This window comes from Heloderma suspectum, chromosome 4 (genome assembly GCF_057233095.1).
Source record: "Heloderma suspectum isolate Gila_16-S chromosome 4, 16-S_ref, whole genome shotgun sequence".
NCBI lineage: Eukaryota > Metazoa > Chordata > Lepidosauria > Squamata > Helodermatidae > Heloderma > Heloderma suspectum.
Genome location: NC_139461.1, coordinates 215,174,809 through 215,189,531, shown reverse-complemented (window position 1 = coordinate 215,189,531; position 14,723 = coordinate 215,174,809). Strand labels below are relative to the sequence as shown.

Sequence of the window (14,723 nt, the reverse complement as noted above, 5' to 3'; positions counted from 1 at the left end):
TCTTCAGCCAGCCATGCTGGCTGGGGCATGCTGCAAGTTGTAGGACTTTTTTCTGTCTAAATCTGCATAGGATTCAATCCTAAACTGCCTTAGGCAGGTGGCATAAATTGGGGATTCTTTGGTGAGCACTCCTGACTAAATTGATTGAGATGATTTCAGAAGTGGTGCTGAGTTCTCCAAGCTTTAACGTTTATCCAAGGAAAAGTTTATGAATTAATGGCAGCCATGACAACCGTGGGCCTTTCTCAGTATGTTTTGGGAATAAAATAGATTGCTGGTCACATGCTAGCTTTGTTTTTTTTTGTTCCAGTCAGAGTGGGGGTGCTCCATGAGTATTACCTCCATTGATTTCCCCATAGTCATCAATGGATTGCCATCCGGTGAAGGTGGGCTTTGTGGTATGAATGGCTTTTGCAGGGGTGGTGGACCTCTGATCCAGGATCTAATTGGTTTTCAGAATTCCCTCCAGGATTTGACAGACTAGTTCAGCTATAATTCTGCTCTAGTCAGCTGGTGGTGGTTAGAGTAACTCCTAGATGTCCTCTTCCTGCTGCCAAAGCCCGGTTGTCACCATAGTTCTATGATGGCTTGAGGGAAATGGGATGTCAGGGATGACGACTTGAGTGCAAGTGGAAGAAAACCCAGAGGAAATCCAATCCAACACAGCTTAGAGCTCATTTGAAGGGCATCTCTGTGGCAGTCATGGCAGCAAAGAAAACATACTTCTCTGTCACCAGTGTGCCTGCACAGTCCCATCCAGCAAAGTGGTACTGATTTACAGCTACACCCAAATCCTAGTTTAATGGAGGTTGCTCAGCAGGCCACTGATACACTTTTGAAAGTTTTTTAAAGGTTGAAATCACTCACATCCGTTCTGATGGTAACTCCAATAATACATCAACTTCAATGGAACTTACTCCCTACACCTAACACTGCACAGAATAGGGCTGCACAGCTGCAGTCCAAACTATGCTTGATAGGGAGTAGGTCCCATTGTACTCAGGAAGTTACTTCTTAGTAAACATATTTAGAATTGTTCTGCATAGCTCCAAACCTATGTACACACACTTGGATATAATGGAATTTCCTTTTGAGTAAATATGCTTTTGATTTGCACAATTACAGTCCTAGGCATGCTCGCTAGTGATAGTTGACAACTTTTTTACTGCCCTTGCTCATAGGCCTTTAACAGCAGGTGATAATGCTGTGTGAAAAGCTTCACATGCTGATTTCTGGAAATCAAGCTGCTGTTAAAGGCTGGGTTTAGGAGCAGGAGCAGGGCTGGGTGAGCCTTATATTTGGGTAAGTATGCATAGGATTATGCCGTTAGTCTTCATTGATGAAGTTTATTACATTGGGTGGGGCAGGGGGAATCCTTAGGTGAGGTTGAAGGAGAAAGTTGGAACACGTCATGCCACAGAAATACAGATCTCTAGAAGCCCACTCATCAGTCAATGTCCTTTCTTCATGGCTCCATTTTATTAAATGGAACCAATAGTTCAAATTATGATATATTTGGTGATGCTAGCTCAATTTACGGTCAGGGCCAGAAATATTGGAACAAGGATAACTGTTTTGCAGTTGGCCTCTGTACACCACCACATTGAAGTTGAAAGGAAACACACCCAGATGGGAGTGAAGTCAGGACTTTCAGCTGTAATTCAAGGGTGTGACAAAAGTGGGGCACTAACCATTCAGCAAGTACAGCCAGTGGCATACACACACACCCATCATTGGTGGCTCATAAGTAATGGAATGAATGGCTGACAAGCAGCTGCATGGCCAGGTGTGGCCTGTTTCCTGGGTACCCCATGACCAATCAAGCAGATAAAAGGCCTGGAGGTGGTTCTGAGTGTTACGTTTGCATTTGGTAGCTGTTCACTGGAACTCCCAACATGAGGTCCAAAGAGATGTCCATGCGAGTGAAGGAGGCCATCATTAGGCTGAGGAAACAAAATAAGAGATAGCAAAACAGAGATAGCAAAACAGTGGGAGTGGCCAATACAACAGTTTGGAACATCCTGAAAAAGAAGGGATTAACTGGCAAGCTCAGCAACAGCAAAAGGCCTGGAAGACCATGGAAGACAACTAAAGTGGATGACTGCAGAATTCTGCTCATGGTGAAGAGGAACCCTTTCACAACATCTAGCCAGGTCAAGAATGCTCTTGAGGAGGTAGGCATGTCATTGTCAACATCTACAGTCAAGAGACAGCTTCATGAATGTAAATACAGAGGCTTCACAACAAGGTGCAAACCACTGGTAACGCTCAAGAACCAAAAGGCCAGATGAGCCTTTGCGAGCAAACACCTAAAAAAAGCCTGCTCAGTTCTGGAATAAGATTCTTTGGACTGATGAAACCAAGATTAACTTGTACCAGAATGATGGGAAGAGAAAAGTATGGAGAAGGAAAGGAACAGCTCATGATCCAAAGCATACCACATCTGTCAAACATGGTGGAGGCAGTGTTATGGCATGGGCATGTATGGCTGCCAATGGAACCAGGCCACTGGTGTTTATTGATGACCTGACTGCTGATAAAAGCAGCAGGATGAATTCTGAAGTGTATAGGGCTATACTTTCTGCTCAGATTCAGCTGAATGCTGCCAAACTGATAGGACGCCGCATCATATTGCAGATGGATAATGACCCCAAACATACAGCAAAAGCTACCCAAGAGTTTCTCCAGGCAAAGAAGTGGGATGTTCTTCACTGGCCAAGTCAGTCACCTGATCTCAACCCAATAGAGCATGCTTTTCACTTACTGAAGACTGAAGGCAGAAAGACCCACAAGCAGCAGCTGAAGGCAGCTGCAGTAAAGGCCTGGCAAAGCATGTCAAGGGAGGAAATTCAGCATTTGGTCTTGTCAGTGGGTTCCAGACTTCAGGCAGTCATTGACTGCAAAGGATTTTCATCCAGGTATTAAAGGCGATCCTTAAGTTTGAAATTATGTTGGTTTGTTCCATTACTTATGAGCCACCAACGATGGGTGTGTGTGTGTATGCCACTGGCTGTCCTTCCGGAATGGTTAGTGCCCCACTTTTGTCCAACCCCTTGAATTACAGCTGAAAGTCCTGACTTCGCTCCCATCTGGGTGTGTTTCCTTTCAACTTCAATGTGGTGGTGTACAGAGGCCATCTGCGAAAACAGTTATCCTTTTTCCAATATTTCTGGCCCTGACTGTACATAAGTCAATTTCCCCCTGTTGTTCAACATAAATAAATTGCCAACAAAGATGGGACCATTCCAGAGGGGTAGTATCACATCTGATTATATCCACCTTCAGTCCTTTCAAAAATAAACAATGATTTTTATTTAGCATTCCCTTAGTATGTTTCTTACACATCTAAAAAAAACATAGTTTCAAGTTATTTTTAGAGGAAAGAATGAGGAGGGAGGAATCCTTTTTCCAAATATTGGGAAGTGGTTATCATATAGGGGTATACAATTTACTTATAAAAACAATTAAGGCTGCAATCCTATTTAGTTGGGAATAAGCCCCATTGAATGAAATAGGGCTTATTCCTGAGTAAATGTTTTATAACAGGCTGGGAATATAAATTACTTGCAAGCAAAGGTGAATACAAACAACCATCTATCAAGTGGTAAGTAACTTAACAGTGGCATGCCTATGATGTGTCTATTTGGTAAACTGGTTGACTAGTTATCCTGACAAATGGTGAGTCACATTTCAGCATCTGTGTCGGAGATCTGGAGAAGGAAAGAACTGGTAAGATTTTCTTCATCACTTGACCAAACAATACAGACTACAGGCTTACCAGTTGGTTATATGCATGGAGGATGTAAAAGTTCGTTTTAATACCTTCTCAACATGCACATATCTGCATTCATCATCAGTTTTATTAAAATCAATAGTAAGGCTGCATTGAAATCAGTGGGACACTTCCAAGTAAACATGGCTTGGTTTGGGCTGCACATGTGTTTTGGGAGGAGTGTCAAGTGTTCTAAAAATTTAATAAATATAAATTCAAAGCTGAAAATCAGTGGAGGCTTCCTTCTAATGAAAACAGCAGCAGTGGAGGGGGGGAGGGGAGCAGGGGAGATGTTGAAATTTTCAGAGGGATAATAGCTGAGGAGTATGATCCTTTGCCCTTGGCAAGTGAGGATGTAACCTAGATGGCACTGTGGTAAAAATGAAAAAAAGATTTCAGGTTGCAGGGAGCCATCATTGTTTGGTAATTATATCCCTTGTGGTGGGAGCCTTGTGGGGAACTGAGTTGTATTGTATGGTAGCCGTGTGGCCCAATGCATCCTATTTGTAATTAATAAAATCTGAGTTGTGCCTTTTCCCTTTTGTTGTCTGGATTTCTGTTAAGGAGTAAATGGTCTGTCTAACCCTGGTAAACCCTTATGCTGACTAGAGTCCATGCTCACCGACCAGACCTCTCCTAAAGGCTCCTGCCACTTGGCCACCTGCCAGCAGTGCTGAAGCAGCTGCCATCCTCCCCCTTGTTTGCATGAGGTGGCGCTTACCTGGTGGCATAACGGAGTGGGAGCCAAACTGCCCTTCCTCAGGAAGGGAAGGGCGAGGTTGGCAGCTGTAGTAGCCCACTGGTGGGAAGCTCATGTGGCTGATACAGACTCAGGCAAGCACTAGTGACCCTGCCAGGGTGCATGGCCCCTGGTAAATGCCCCAGTACATGAGATGTTGATGCCAGGCCTGCTACATTTACATTCTTGTTTTCTTGTAATTGAGTGGTACGCGGCAGTAACGCAACCGAAACTCTCCCCACGACCCGAGTTCAAACCCAGCAGAAGCTGGTTTTCAGGTAGCCATCTCAGCCCTCCATCCTTCCGAGATCGGTAAAAGGAGTACCCAGCTTGCTGGGGGACAGGTAATTAGGACTGGGGAGGCAATGGCAAACCACCCCGCTATACAGTCTGCCAGGCAAACGCCGAGGAAAAACCGCGCCCCTCTAGCGGTCACTAATGACTCGGTGCTTGCCCAAGAGGAACCTTTCCCTTTCCCTTCTGTCAATTAACTCCTGGGATGCAGTGCATTCATTCCGAGTAGCTTCTCCTGCAGCCGATGGTTCAGCTCCTTCAACTGTTACTTTTTAGTTCATTCACATGATCCACTGGCCAGAAGACAACTTTTTTCAGAACATTAACTTCTCTATCTAGTACTAGCGGTGAGGAGAAAGAAGTCCGAAGTCTAGTCGCTGGGTGTTTGGAAGTAGATAGGGCAGAATCCCTACCCCGACGGTGGCGAACGCGTGGCCCGCCAGAGGTTGTTGGCTAAGCTGGCTAGGGCTGATGGGAGCTGCAGTCCAACATCTGGAGGGCCACGCGCTCCCCACCCCTGCCCTACATAACTATCAAATCGCTGTCTCAAAATGACGACCCCTCCCCGCCCCCAGCTAGAAAATGGCAGCAGTGCGCCTGAGGGCCTGATCTCTGCGGTGCGTGGGGCGGCCGGGCGAGACGTTCAGAGAAACGCAGGTGCGGGGAATGGCCTGGCCACGATTTGCCGGTCCCCTTTCAACCGGGCTTCCCTTCTCCCGCCACGGATGGCGCCGCCCCCCGCGCCAGCCCGCGCGCCCGCCAGTTCCTCGACCCCAAGGCCAGCCTGGGCAGGGTGCGACGCGCCCCCGTTTCGCGCCAATGGGAGGCCTGCGCTGGGCCAGCATGTGGCCGGATGGGGCTGCCAGATCTCCGCCTATCGCCGCATGCCATGCGATGCGATGCGACGCGCCGGCCGCCAAGCCGGGCGGAGCTTCCCCGCCTTAAGGCAGCTGTCCCCGCCAGCCACAGGCAACCCGGCAAAGGCGCGGCGCGACAGGACCTTGCGCCGGCAACAGCGCTGCGTCGTCTGCCCCTCGCCGCCCAGCGCGTTCCGCTCAGCCCGCGTCCGCCGCCCCCGACCCGCTTCCTAGCGCTTCTCTGGAAGGGACACCGGCCGCCGCCGCCCCCGGGAGCAACATGGCAAACGAGGATCGGAGCGCCGCTTTCCTGCCGCCCTTCAAGCACTTCGCCACGCAGGCCATCCACGTGGGGCAAGAGCCCGAACAGTGGCACTCGCTGGCCGTGGTGCCTCCGATTACTCTCTCGACCACCTTCAAGCAACATGCGCCGGGGCAGCCCAGCGTGAGTGGCGATGGGGCGCGGGAGGCGCGGGGAGGGCGCCCTCTGCCTTCTCCAGTTAGGGGTTACTCTTCCATGCGTCTCCCCAATGGTCTCCCCGCAGCTCCAGCTTCTTTCTGCTTAGCTACGTCCAAATCAAGACTTTTTCTCGAATAGCAGCCCTTTCTCCAGTACCGACATGTGATCAAATCGGGTCTCTTTACGACTGCCCCCCAGCCATACTCGGCCTCTCCTCCATGCCCTACTGCCCTACTCTCTCTTCAGCCTGCGTCTCCTGACTCCTTCCCTTCGCTTCCCAGACGCCCGCAGGTTCCTTAGGAAAGCTGCAGTCCTTCGGTTTTAATGATGACGAAAACATCCCTTTTAATTTTAATGTGGAAAATCTGCATGGGAAAAAACAAAAACGAGTAAATCCCACCATCGACATACTATCAGCAGATTAAGGGATGCTTCCGGACGAGGTGCTCATTGTGCCATCGCACTGAAATGTAATGGGAGGACCAGGCAGCGTCTTCCATTTGTAACCCTCCTGTGTTTTCTCTTGGCTGCTTCCATCTTTTTCTCCCTCGCTTCTTACCACAGAAAATCCATCAAGGGGGAAAGGTGGGATAGCTGCACAATGCCTTCTGATTGGTAGTGCTAGGAGCCCTCCATCTGGAAGCACCCTTAAGATAATTTTCAGTATATGCCAGGCCAATGAGGCTTCTTTTAGTGATGACTTGGTCACTTCTGTTAATTTGCATTGGCTCAATTGTACATTTCATTAAGATAATCCTGGTAGAATTAAAAGCCCAGGAGAAGGACCTTTAGCCCGTTTCAGAGAAAACGTGATGGTCAGATACAATACTAATGACATTACCACTTTTGATCATTTTTGCCTTGTCACTCTGCATTCTAAGGGCCAAACTAGATGATCCTGTGTTCTCTTTTTCAAATAGCAGCTGTGTGTGTGTGATCAGAACTGGGATTGCGGAGGAGGTTTTTCTGCAAGCTGCATTCCTAGAAAATGTCCCCCCAGCCCTCTGACCCTGAAGCTATTGCAACTGGGTTTTTTTAAACAACAACAATAACAGGTGCATGAGGTGCATAAAGCAGGGTGGAAATGTGTGGCTTTTCAGATGTTGTCAGACTACGCATTACATGTATCATGTAATTTGGACTTTAAATGGCAAAACTTAAATTAAGAATCAGTGTGGAATCCAGGAAGTCAGTTAGGGCAAGAGATTGGTATTTGGTGTGAAATAGGAGTTCCTAGAATATATCAACTTTGCAATATCTGAATTGAATTTGGAAATACCGCTTTTCAGGAAAGCCCAGGAGGCAATGCTTGCTCTCTAGCCATTTTCTCTCAAATTGATGCCATTCATAGAATCATAGGGTTGGAAGGGGCCTACAAGACCACTGAGTCCAACCCCCTGCTCAATGCAGGAAGCCTGTTTCCCAGGTGGCCTCCCATCCAAGTATATCCCAGGGCTGATCCTGCTTAGCTTCCGAGTCCATCTTGAATTTCTCCAGCATCCCTATACACTTGGTTATTGCAGAGAATCCAGACAATGTGTCTGTCAAAGCTTCGCATTCTAGTGCTTCCCCTATTTTTCTCCCTGTCTTTCTTTTCAAAGATCTGCTTTGCAGCAATTTGCCTGACTTTCCATGTAATTGCCGCACCAGGCTTCACATGTGGACTGCAAAGCATGCTTGACATGTTTGATGGGAGGACTAGTCTATGACGCAGGTGGCAGGTGACATGGTTGCTGAAACCCCACCTTTCTGAAATACTTGCTGTGCATTTCATAGTTGCTCTACCACCATGACTTGTTCCATACCCGCCCTGCACTTCTTTCAGAAAAGTTAAAATTCCACAGTTGAGCTGTTCAGGAGATGGTGCAGAGGACTATCTAAGAATGAATTAACCCCCTGTCCTTTCTTTTCTCCCAAATGGCCAATCAACCAGATTTTAACCTGCACTGGCTGCTTGCACCTCTGCCCCTATATGCCCTTCCTCCCTTACTTTTGAACAGCAGATGTTTGGATTTTTCTTAATTAAAAAAAGAATTATTGTTGTTATTTTTTGCACCGAAGTGCAAGAGTGCTAATAGGGAAGGAAATAAACAAGAAAATGTTTCAACTTTTTTCCTTGGGATTCCTGAGATGGTAAAGCACTGCCCACTTTTGCCTTTGCCATGAGGGCCAACATAGTGGAATGGGGAATACAGGGCTATATTAAGCGCCATGTGGAACCAGAGTAATACTTTGCTTCCAACTGATTGTGGAAGAGCAATGCTAAAGGGTGCTTGTGAGGAAAGGACAACAAAGATTTTTAGTATATGTGTGGAGGCTATGCAACTGCAAACTGGAAATGTATTACCTCTGGAGTATTTCAAAAAGTAATGAAATGACCCATTACAACTACAGTGTTCGTTTTCACTTCTGCCCCACTAGGACAGTAATTTAATGAGCATTTATTTTCTCCTTCTGATCCCTCTTTTTTTTGGGGGGGGGGTAGGTATTGGAAATTTGCAAGTTATTTGTAAATATTTTAAAAGGGAACTCCTGATTTTGTTTTGTGATAATCACCTTCCATCTCCCCATAATGAGATAATATGTGTATCCAACTCCAACACATTCAGTCAATGTTGAATTTCAGGATGTTCTTCCTTGTTCTGGGTACTTTCCAGGTTACAAGGAAATGCTCATTCATTTTAAGTTGGTTTATTCTAATGGGTAGGACACAACAAGCTCACCTTGCTTCTCTGTGCTCTGCATGATACAACACAATACGGAAATTGCATAAGCAAGTGGGCAACTTTCCAAACTGTTGCATTGCTCATTACATATTTCGGGTTCAAAGAGCACATGTGTTTTAAAAGCCATAAAACTTCACATTCATTAAAACAAGCCAAAAGTCTTGAGGCGCCTTATAGCTAAAAGATAAAGCCAAAACAGATCTGTTAGCCTTTAAAGTGACCCAAGACATTTTGTTCTTTTGCTGCAACAGACATACACAGCTACTTTTCTGTTAATGTTCAATAAGAGACTTAAGATTTTACAAGCCAACATTTGAGAGTTTAGCCAGGCAGGAACAATTAAAAACCAGAAGAAGAAAAATATATATATTTCCATGACGTTTCTGTACAGAATATCTGTACAGAATATCTTGTTCCAATAGAAAGCCTAGTTCTCTCTCCCCACCCAACCCTTCAAGGCTAATCGGCTTTGATCCCTAATTTGTCATTTTTCCAGCAGATATATTCAGACTTGCAAGTAATCGATTCTAAGACAAGAAGGGACTGTAGGTATAATTAATATGGCTATAATGCAACAAAGCAACACAGGTGCATGCCTGAAGACCGGCCTTTGAAGTGTTTGCTGCAGCAGTTCCTGTTGCCAAAGAAGCAAGCTGGCTGTGGTTAAAAACATCAAAGAAGGTTGTTTCTGTGCATGTGTGTATGTGTGCATTTTGGCTGCAGTTCTGGCTCACCTGCATGTAGCTGCCACGCCAAGTAAACCAATGTGTGTGAAGTCATTACCATTTTTTCTATTAGAGGACAGCAAATAAGGCATTGAAGCTTTTTTGAGCGCTTCTATTGGTTCAGTTTCTGCCATGACTAAAGAGAATGGCTTTACTGGACTTGTGCGATAACCTGGAAGATAAATCCAGCCGCTCTACATTCCAGTAGGGCAGAAGGGGTGGGAAGAACAGATATCGGGATCTACTGGTTGATCTTGGGGTGATTTTGCCAATAGATTGGCAAGGGTTTCTAATTCCCAATGGTCTAACAAGGGCAATAACTAAAAAGCTTCCCCCCCCTGCCCCAAATGGTTGCTGAAACAGCATGCTGGGGAGGGGGGAAACCAGGAGAATTTTTTTGAGTAAAAGGACTTGTGAGCTTGGTTCTTGTACTGATCATAAATTCCTGGGCTGAGCACGTGCATACATTTTTAGCATACATCCTTCTGCCTGAGATGCTAGTTTGTATCCACATCAATTGGAAGATGTCAGGGTACTAGTAAAAAAACAAAAAACAAAGAAAAGTAGATCCCAGAGGCCTGAAAACTGCCCACCTCTGCAAAAGGGGGTGGGTAGATACTCCCAGTACCGTCCTATACATGCCTGGCAGAAGTAAGTCCCATTGAGTTTAATGGGGCTTACTCTCAGTTAAGTGGATATAGGATTGCAGCCTGTTTTTCATGATCTGAGCATTATGGTGCACTAGCGTTTAGCTTTTGGAGCCATTACTGGTATATTTTACCCTCTGGGTGGCTGGGAAAACAGCTGAATGCCCTCTCTCCGAAGCTCTGGCCTCTTCTGATTCCTCGTTCCTTCTATCCCCTTAAAGTCTCCACAGTTGTTATCTCAGATTTGCCATTAGCTCTAGCAGTTTTTTTTCTGGCTCAGTTGCAAAGCTTCCCCATGGTCCTACCTAGCCCCTTAATGAACTCCATATATTTGGACTGGCCTCCTACCAGAAACGTAGTTCCACACTGGCAGCCTAAGTCTTGTCTCGGCACCCCACCCATTTCCTCCACCAGCCCCATTGTTGACTTTGCTTCTTGGGCAAACTGGATTCCTCCAGAAACAGTCTCATAGTCCCCCTGCACTCCTCCTCCTCTTCTGCGATCACCTTGACTTTAGTACATGGCCTGAGCAGCATAGGACTCTGGCTTTCAACAAGTTGCCCCAAGTTGAATGATCCAGGTGAATGGCAAAGTCTAGGCCTACAGTTTTAGCATTACTTCTGGGGCATCTGGATTGCCTTACGAAACACAGGAGGCTAAACCTTGGGCTTGCTTTGAATCGAGGTGTGTTTCTGCATCCTCCTGCATCTTCACCCTCCCCAGCATGTTTTGTACCTGCATGAGAATTGTATCCTGAGTATGTGCATTTTTCATATCCCACCTTTGGAATGGTTCTGCTCGGGAAAATGCATGTCTTCTGAATGTCATATATTTTGGGTTCTGTGTATCCACTGTTAGTCCTACTTGGAGTAGACCCATTGAAATGAATGGGACATAAGATAGACTAACATTGGATAAGACTTATTGCTGGACTTGCATGGGTTGCTTGCAAGCCTGGGCAGAAACCATCTTGGAGCCAAGTGATGGGGAAAGGAGAAAACTCCTTTCTAATTATGGTTTGGTTTAGTTCTGTCTCACATTGTTATGGAATAGTCTGTCTGGAGAATACTCAGGTGGCCACAAATTATGCATGTTGGCATCATGTGTGCATATACTTGTAGTCGTCAGACGTTACTGTATTTCTTGTCCTTTGAAAAGTGTTGACTTGTTGTGCAATATTGACTTGATCCTGAATGCTGAAAAGAAGCCTGATCACCCACAAACCCCCTAATCCAAGAGAATAGTGACCTCATTAGCATAAAGCACTTCCAGCTTGCAAAATTTAATCTGTTTTCATGATCTGAGTTCTCATGCAATGTGGCGACAAAGGCAAAATGGACGATTCTGCAACCATGAGGTCTAGCAACTTTCTTTTTTAACCCCCACCCCCGGTGAAAACAGATTTTCAGGATTCCTAATTTCATGATCAATGGTAGATTTAGTATTTGTTTGGCAAAACTGCAGTAGGTCTCTGTACTTACCCTAATATTTCTATCAACTACTGGTTAAGATAGTTTTACAATTTTTGTTTTCATTTTTCATAGGGCTTTGAATATAGCCGTTGTGGAAATCCTACTCGTAATTGCTTGGAAAAGGCTGTGGCAGTGCTAGATGGTGCTAAGTATTGTAAGCTGTCAACATTTTAAATATGAAAAATAATGTACTTTGGAGGCAATGAAGACCATACAGAACAATAGTTAAAACATCAATTATTTAAATCATAGATTTATGTTTAACTCTGATTTTGGTAAAATGCTATGCCGCGATACAACTCCATCATTTTATTAGATCTGTTTTTTAACTGTTCGAGTTTTTATCTGCTGTATTAATGCATTTGGTAATCCACGGGGTATCTGGAATTTGAAATTGTGCATATAACGTAAATGTGTGCAGCTCCAAAATACAGTGCTTTTCTTGAGCCTGGAAATGTTTGGTAATACTTTTGGTTCTAGAAAAAACTATGTGCTAACTTTGTGGTCAGAGCCCTTAACTCACGGATGGGCAACTTTGGATGTTCCCGGGGTCATTTTTGCCCTCCAGACCCCCCCCCCCCCACACACACACACACATAAAGGCTGCAGTGTGCAGGGCTACCCGAAAATGAATTTTTTAAAAATGGCATCCATAGCTGTTATGGAATGCCAAAAGGGTCAAATTTAGCTTACTTACTTTTGGTGTCATAATTTTGCAAACAACCTAAATTTGGCCCTTTGGGCACTTGGTAGCGCTACAGATGGCACTTGAGTTTTATTTTTATTTTTCATTTGGGTAGTGGCCAGGGCTGCATGTTGCCACCCCTGCCCTAATCTAATCCCAGACAGTATTCTTGAACAATATTTGCAGTACAGGCTCCCTTGTGTTCAAAGGCCCAAGTTCTGCCACAGTTCATATTTGCTATAAAGCTCAAATGTTTTGAAGAACTAATTTGTTCATTTGTCAATTTTCTTTTGTGTGTGTGTCCCCCCCCCCTTAGGTTTAGCATATGCTTCTGGGTCAGCAGCTACTCTGAACATTGCCCATCTACTGAAGGCAGGAGATACTGTTATTTGTACAGATGATGTCTATGGAGGTGAGTGATGTACCTGTGTTAACTATCTTGGATGTAATCTCTTAGACTGTAATGCAGAAGGGATTTAAACAGAGTTAGCACGTTTATATCTATCACTCGATGACTGCAGCAGGTTCGAGGATAACTTCAGCTACAGGTCATCAGCTACAACAGGTCAAACACCATAGATGGAGTTTTCATATCACTTCAGGCACAGTAGTTTTTAGATGGAAGCAGTTGATGCATCCCGTTGTGAGTCTTCAATGTGTTCATGTATTTGTGAATCAGCTCTCAGTCTCATTGAATTCACTGCCCCTATTTGTCCCTTTCTTTATTGCTTATATTCCTTATAAACGAGCTTTAGTTATTTTGGCAACAGGCACTAATGGGTTCACACATGTATTTTCTTCCACATACTGCACATACTTTGCCCTGGAAACTGATGGGTTTTTGTGTACTTTCTTTAGTTTGATGTTTTTTCAAATAGTGGGATTGGTTCAGATGTTAACATCCCAAACTTCCAAACCATTGTTTTAGACAGTTGGGAATGTGCTACAGGGTCTCTACACTGCTTACACACTCAATCAGATACTTCCTCTTTAGTTCAAACCATAGTTTGCCGTTACATCTGAACTGGCAAACTACAGTTTATGCTAGCCTTCCAAACTAAGGTTGAAGCTGGTTTGTAATTCTGGTTTGGAGGACAAGTGCAAACCCCAGTTCTCTGGTTCAGCTGTAAAGGCAACTTATGGTTTGCATTAAAGAAGAAATAACTAATTTGATTCTACGGAAAGAGAAAGTTCTTGAACCCATCACTCCCTCGGCGATGTCAAACTATGGTTTGGTGTTGCCTCTGAACTAGTTCAGAACCTTTTGAAAGGTTTGGCTTTTTTAAACCTAAGTTTAAACAAAAACAGGTATATCCCATTTTTTAAATTGCAGTTTTACATTGTGCAGGTGGGATAATGTGCTATTGTACCAAACAGTCCTAAATTTGCCAGCCTTCTTTCAGATGCTAATTCATTACTTCTCCTAGGTTCCTTGTTTTCTGTTTGTCCATTGAGTTCTGGGCCACAGTAGTCCTGGGCCACTGTGGACTACTTATCAGTTCATGCTTCATTGTGCTTTTGCTATAAGTTGCTTTTCCTAGAGTAGCAACCTACTCTAGGTCCCATCTAGGTATGCCCAGGAACTGGAGCAGCCCTATGAAGATGCATGCCATTGTTTGCATGACCTATTTGGAATTAAGATGGAATTGCCCCACTGGAAATAAATTGGAGTAACTACCATGTTTTATTTTAAGACAATGGGGATAGTGCTTTAAAATAGCCAAAGCATTGGTTAAAACCAACATTGTCATAAGCAGGTTTTACTTTGTTGAATTTTAACACTTGCTCTTTAAAAACAAATACCTCACACATAATAAATGGGTGTTATAGACCTTTCTTCTATTATTTCACTGGATGAAGGTGGAGAACTCTTACTAGGGATCTCCATGCTGGTGACTTTTCTGCTACTAGTGCATAGACTATTTGGGGCAGTAGCCAAGGATAGCTTTAAGGGTAAGCAAAACAGGTATCCATTTACAGTAGCTACATGCAGGCATTGCCAAATAATATGTCCTAATGTGACTGAGCTTTTCACCTAGAGAAGCAAAACATGTTTTCCTGAAAAGCAAGGGGGACATGACTGGATGAATACCACCCGCCAATATTTAGTGATTCATTTATTAAAATAATATCCTGCCTTTTGTCTTAAAAGGTATAGTAGCTTTTAGCTTTGCCTAAGGTGCAAAAGTTACTCAGATTGTAATGAGAACGGCCTATAAATCTGCTGTCCTGCTTCCTTGTAAGTCAGATGCGTATGGAAACCAGCAGGGTTTGCTATCAGCACTACTTAGGGTACAGCTGCCATTAAGCACATCTCAAATTCCAAAAGGGTGAAAAATATTGGTC

General features: G+C 44.5%; 1 protein-coding gene across 1 annotated transcript in view; it reads left to right on the top strand.

The window, feature by feature from the left end:
• Window positions 1-5,770: 5,770 nt before the first annotated feature.
• Window positions 5,771-14,723, top strand: part of CTH (cystathionine gamma-lyase) — a 34,107-nt gene continuing 25,154 nt past the window's right edge. Inside the window, exons 1-3 of the mRNA XM_084852233.1 lie at window positions 5,771-6,107; window positions 11,765-11,846; window positions 12,694-12,789. Coding sequence (XP_084708359.1) covers window positions 5,943-6,107; window positions 11,765-11,846; window positions 12,694-12,789 — 343 coding nt within the window. The 5' untranslated portion in view covers window positions 5,771-5,942. The remainder of the gene's footprint in view (window positions 6,108-11,764; window positions 11,847-12,693; window positions 12,790-14,723) is intronic.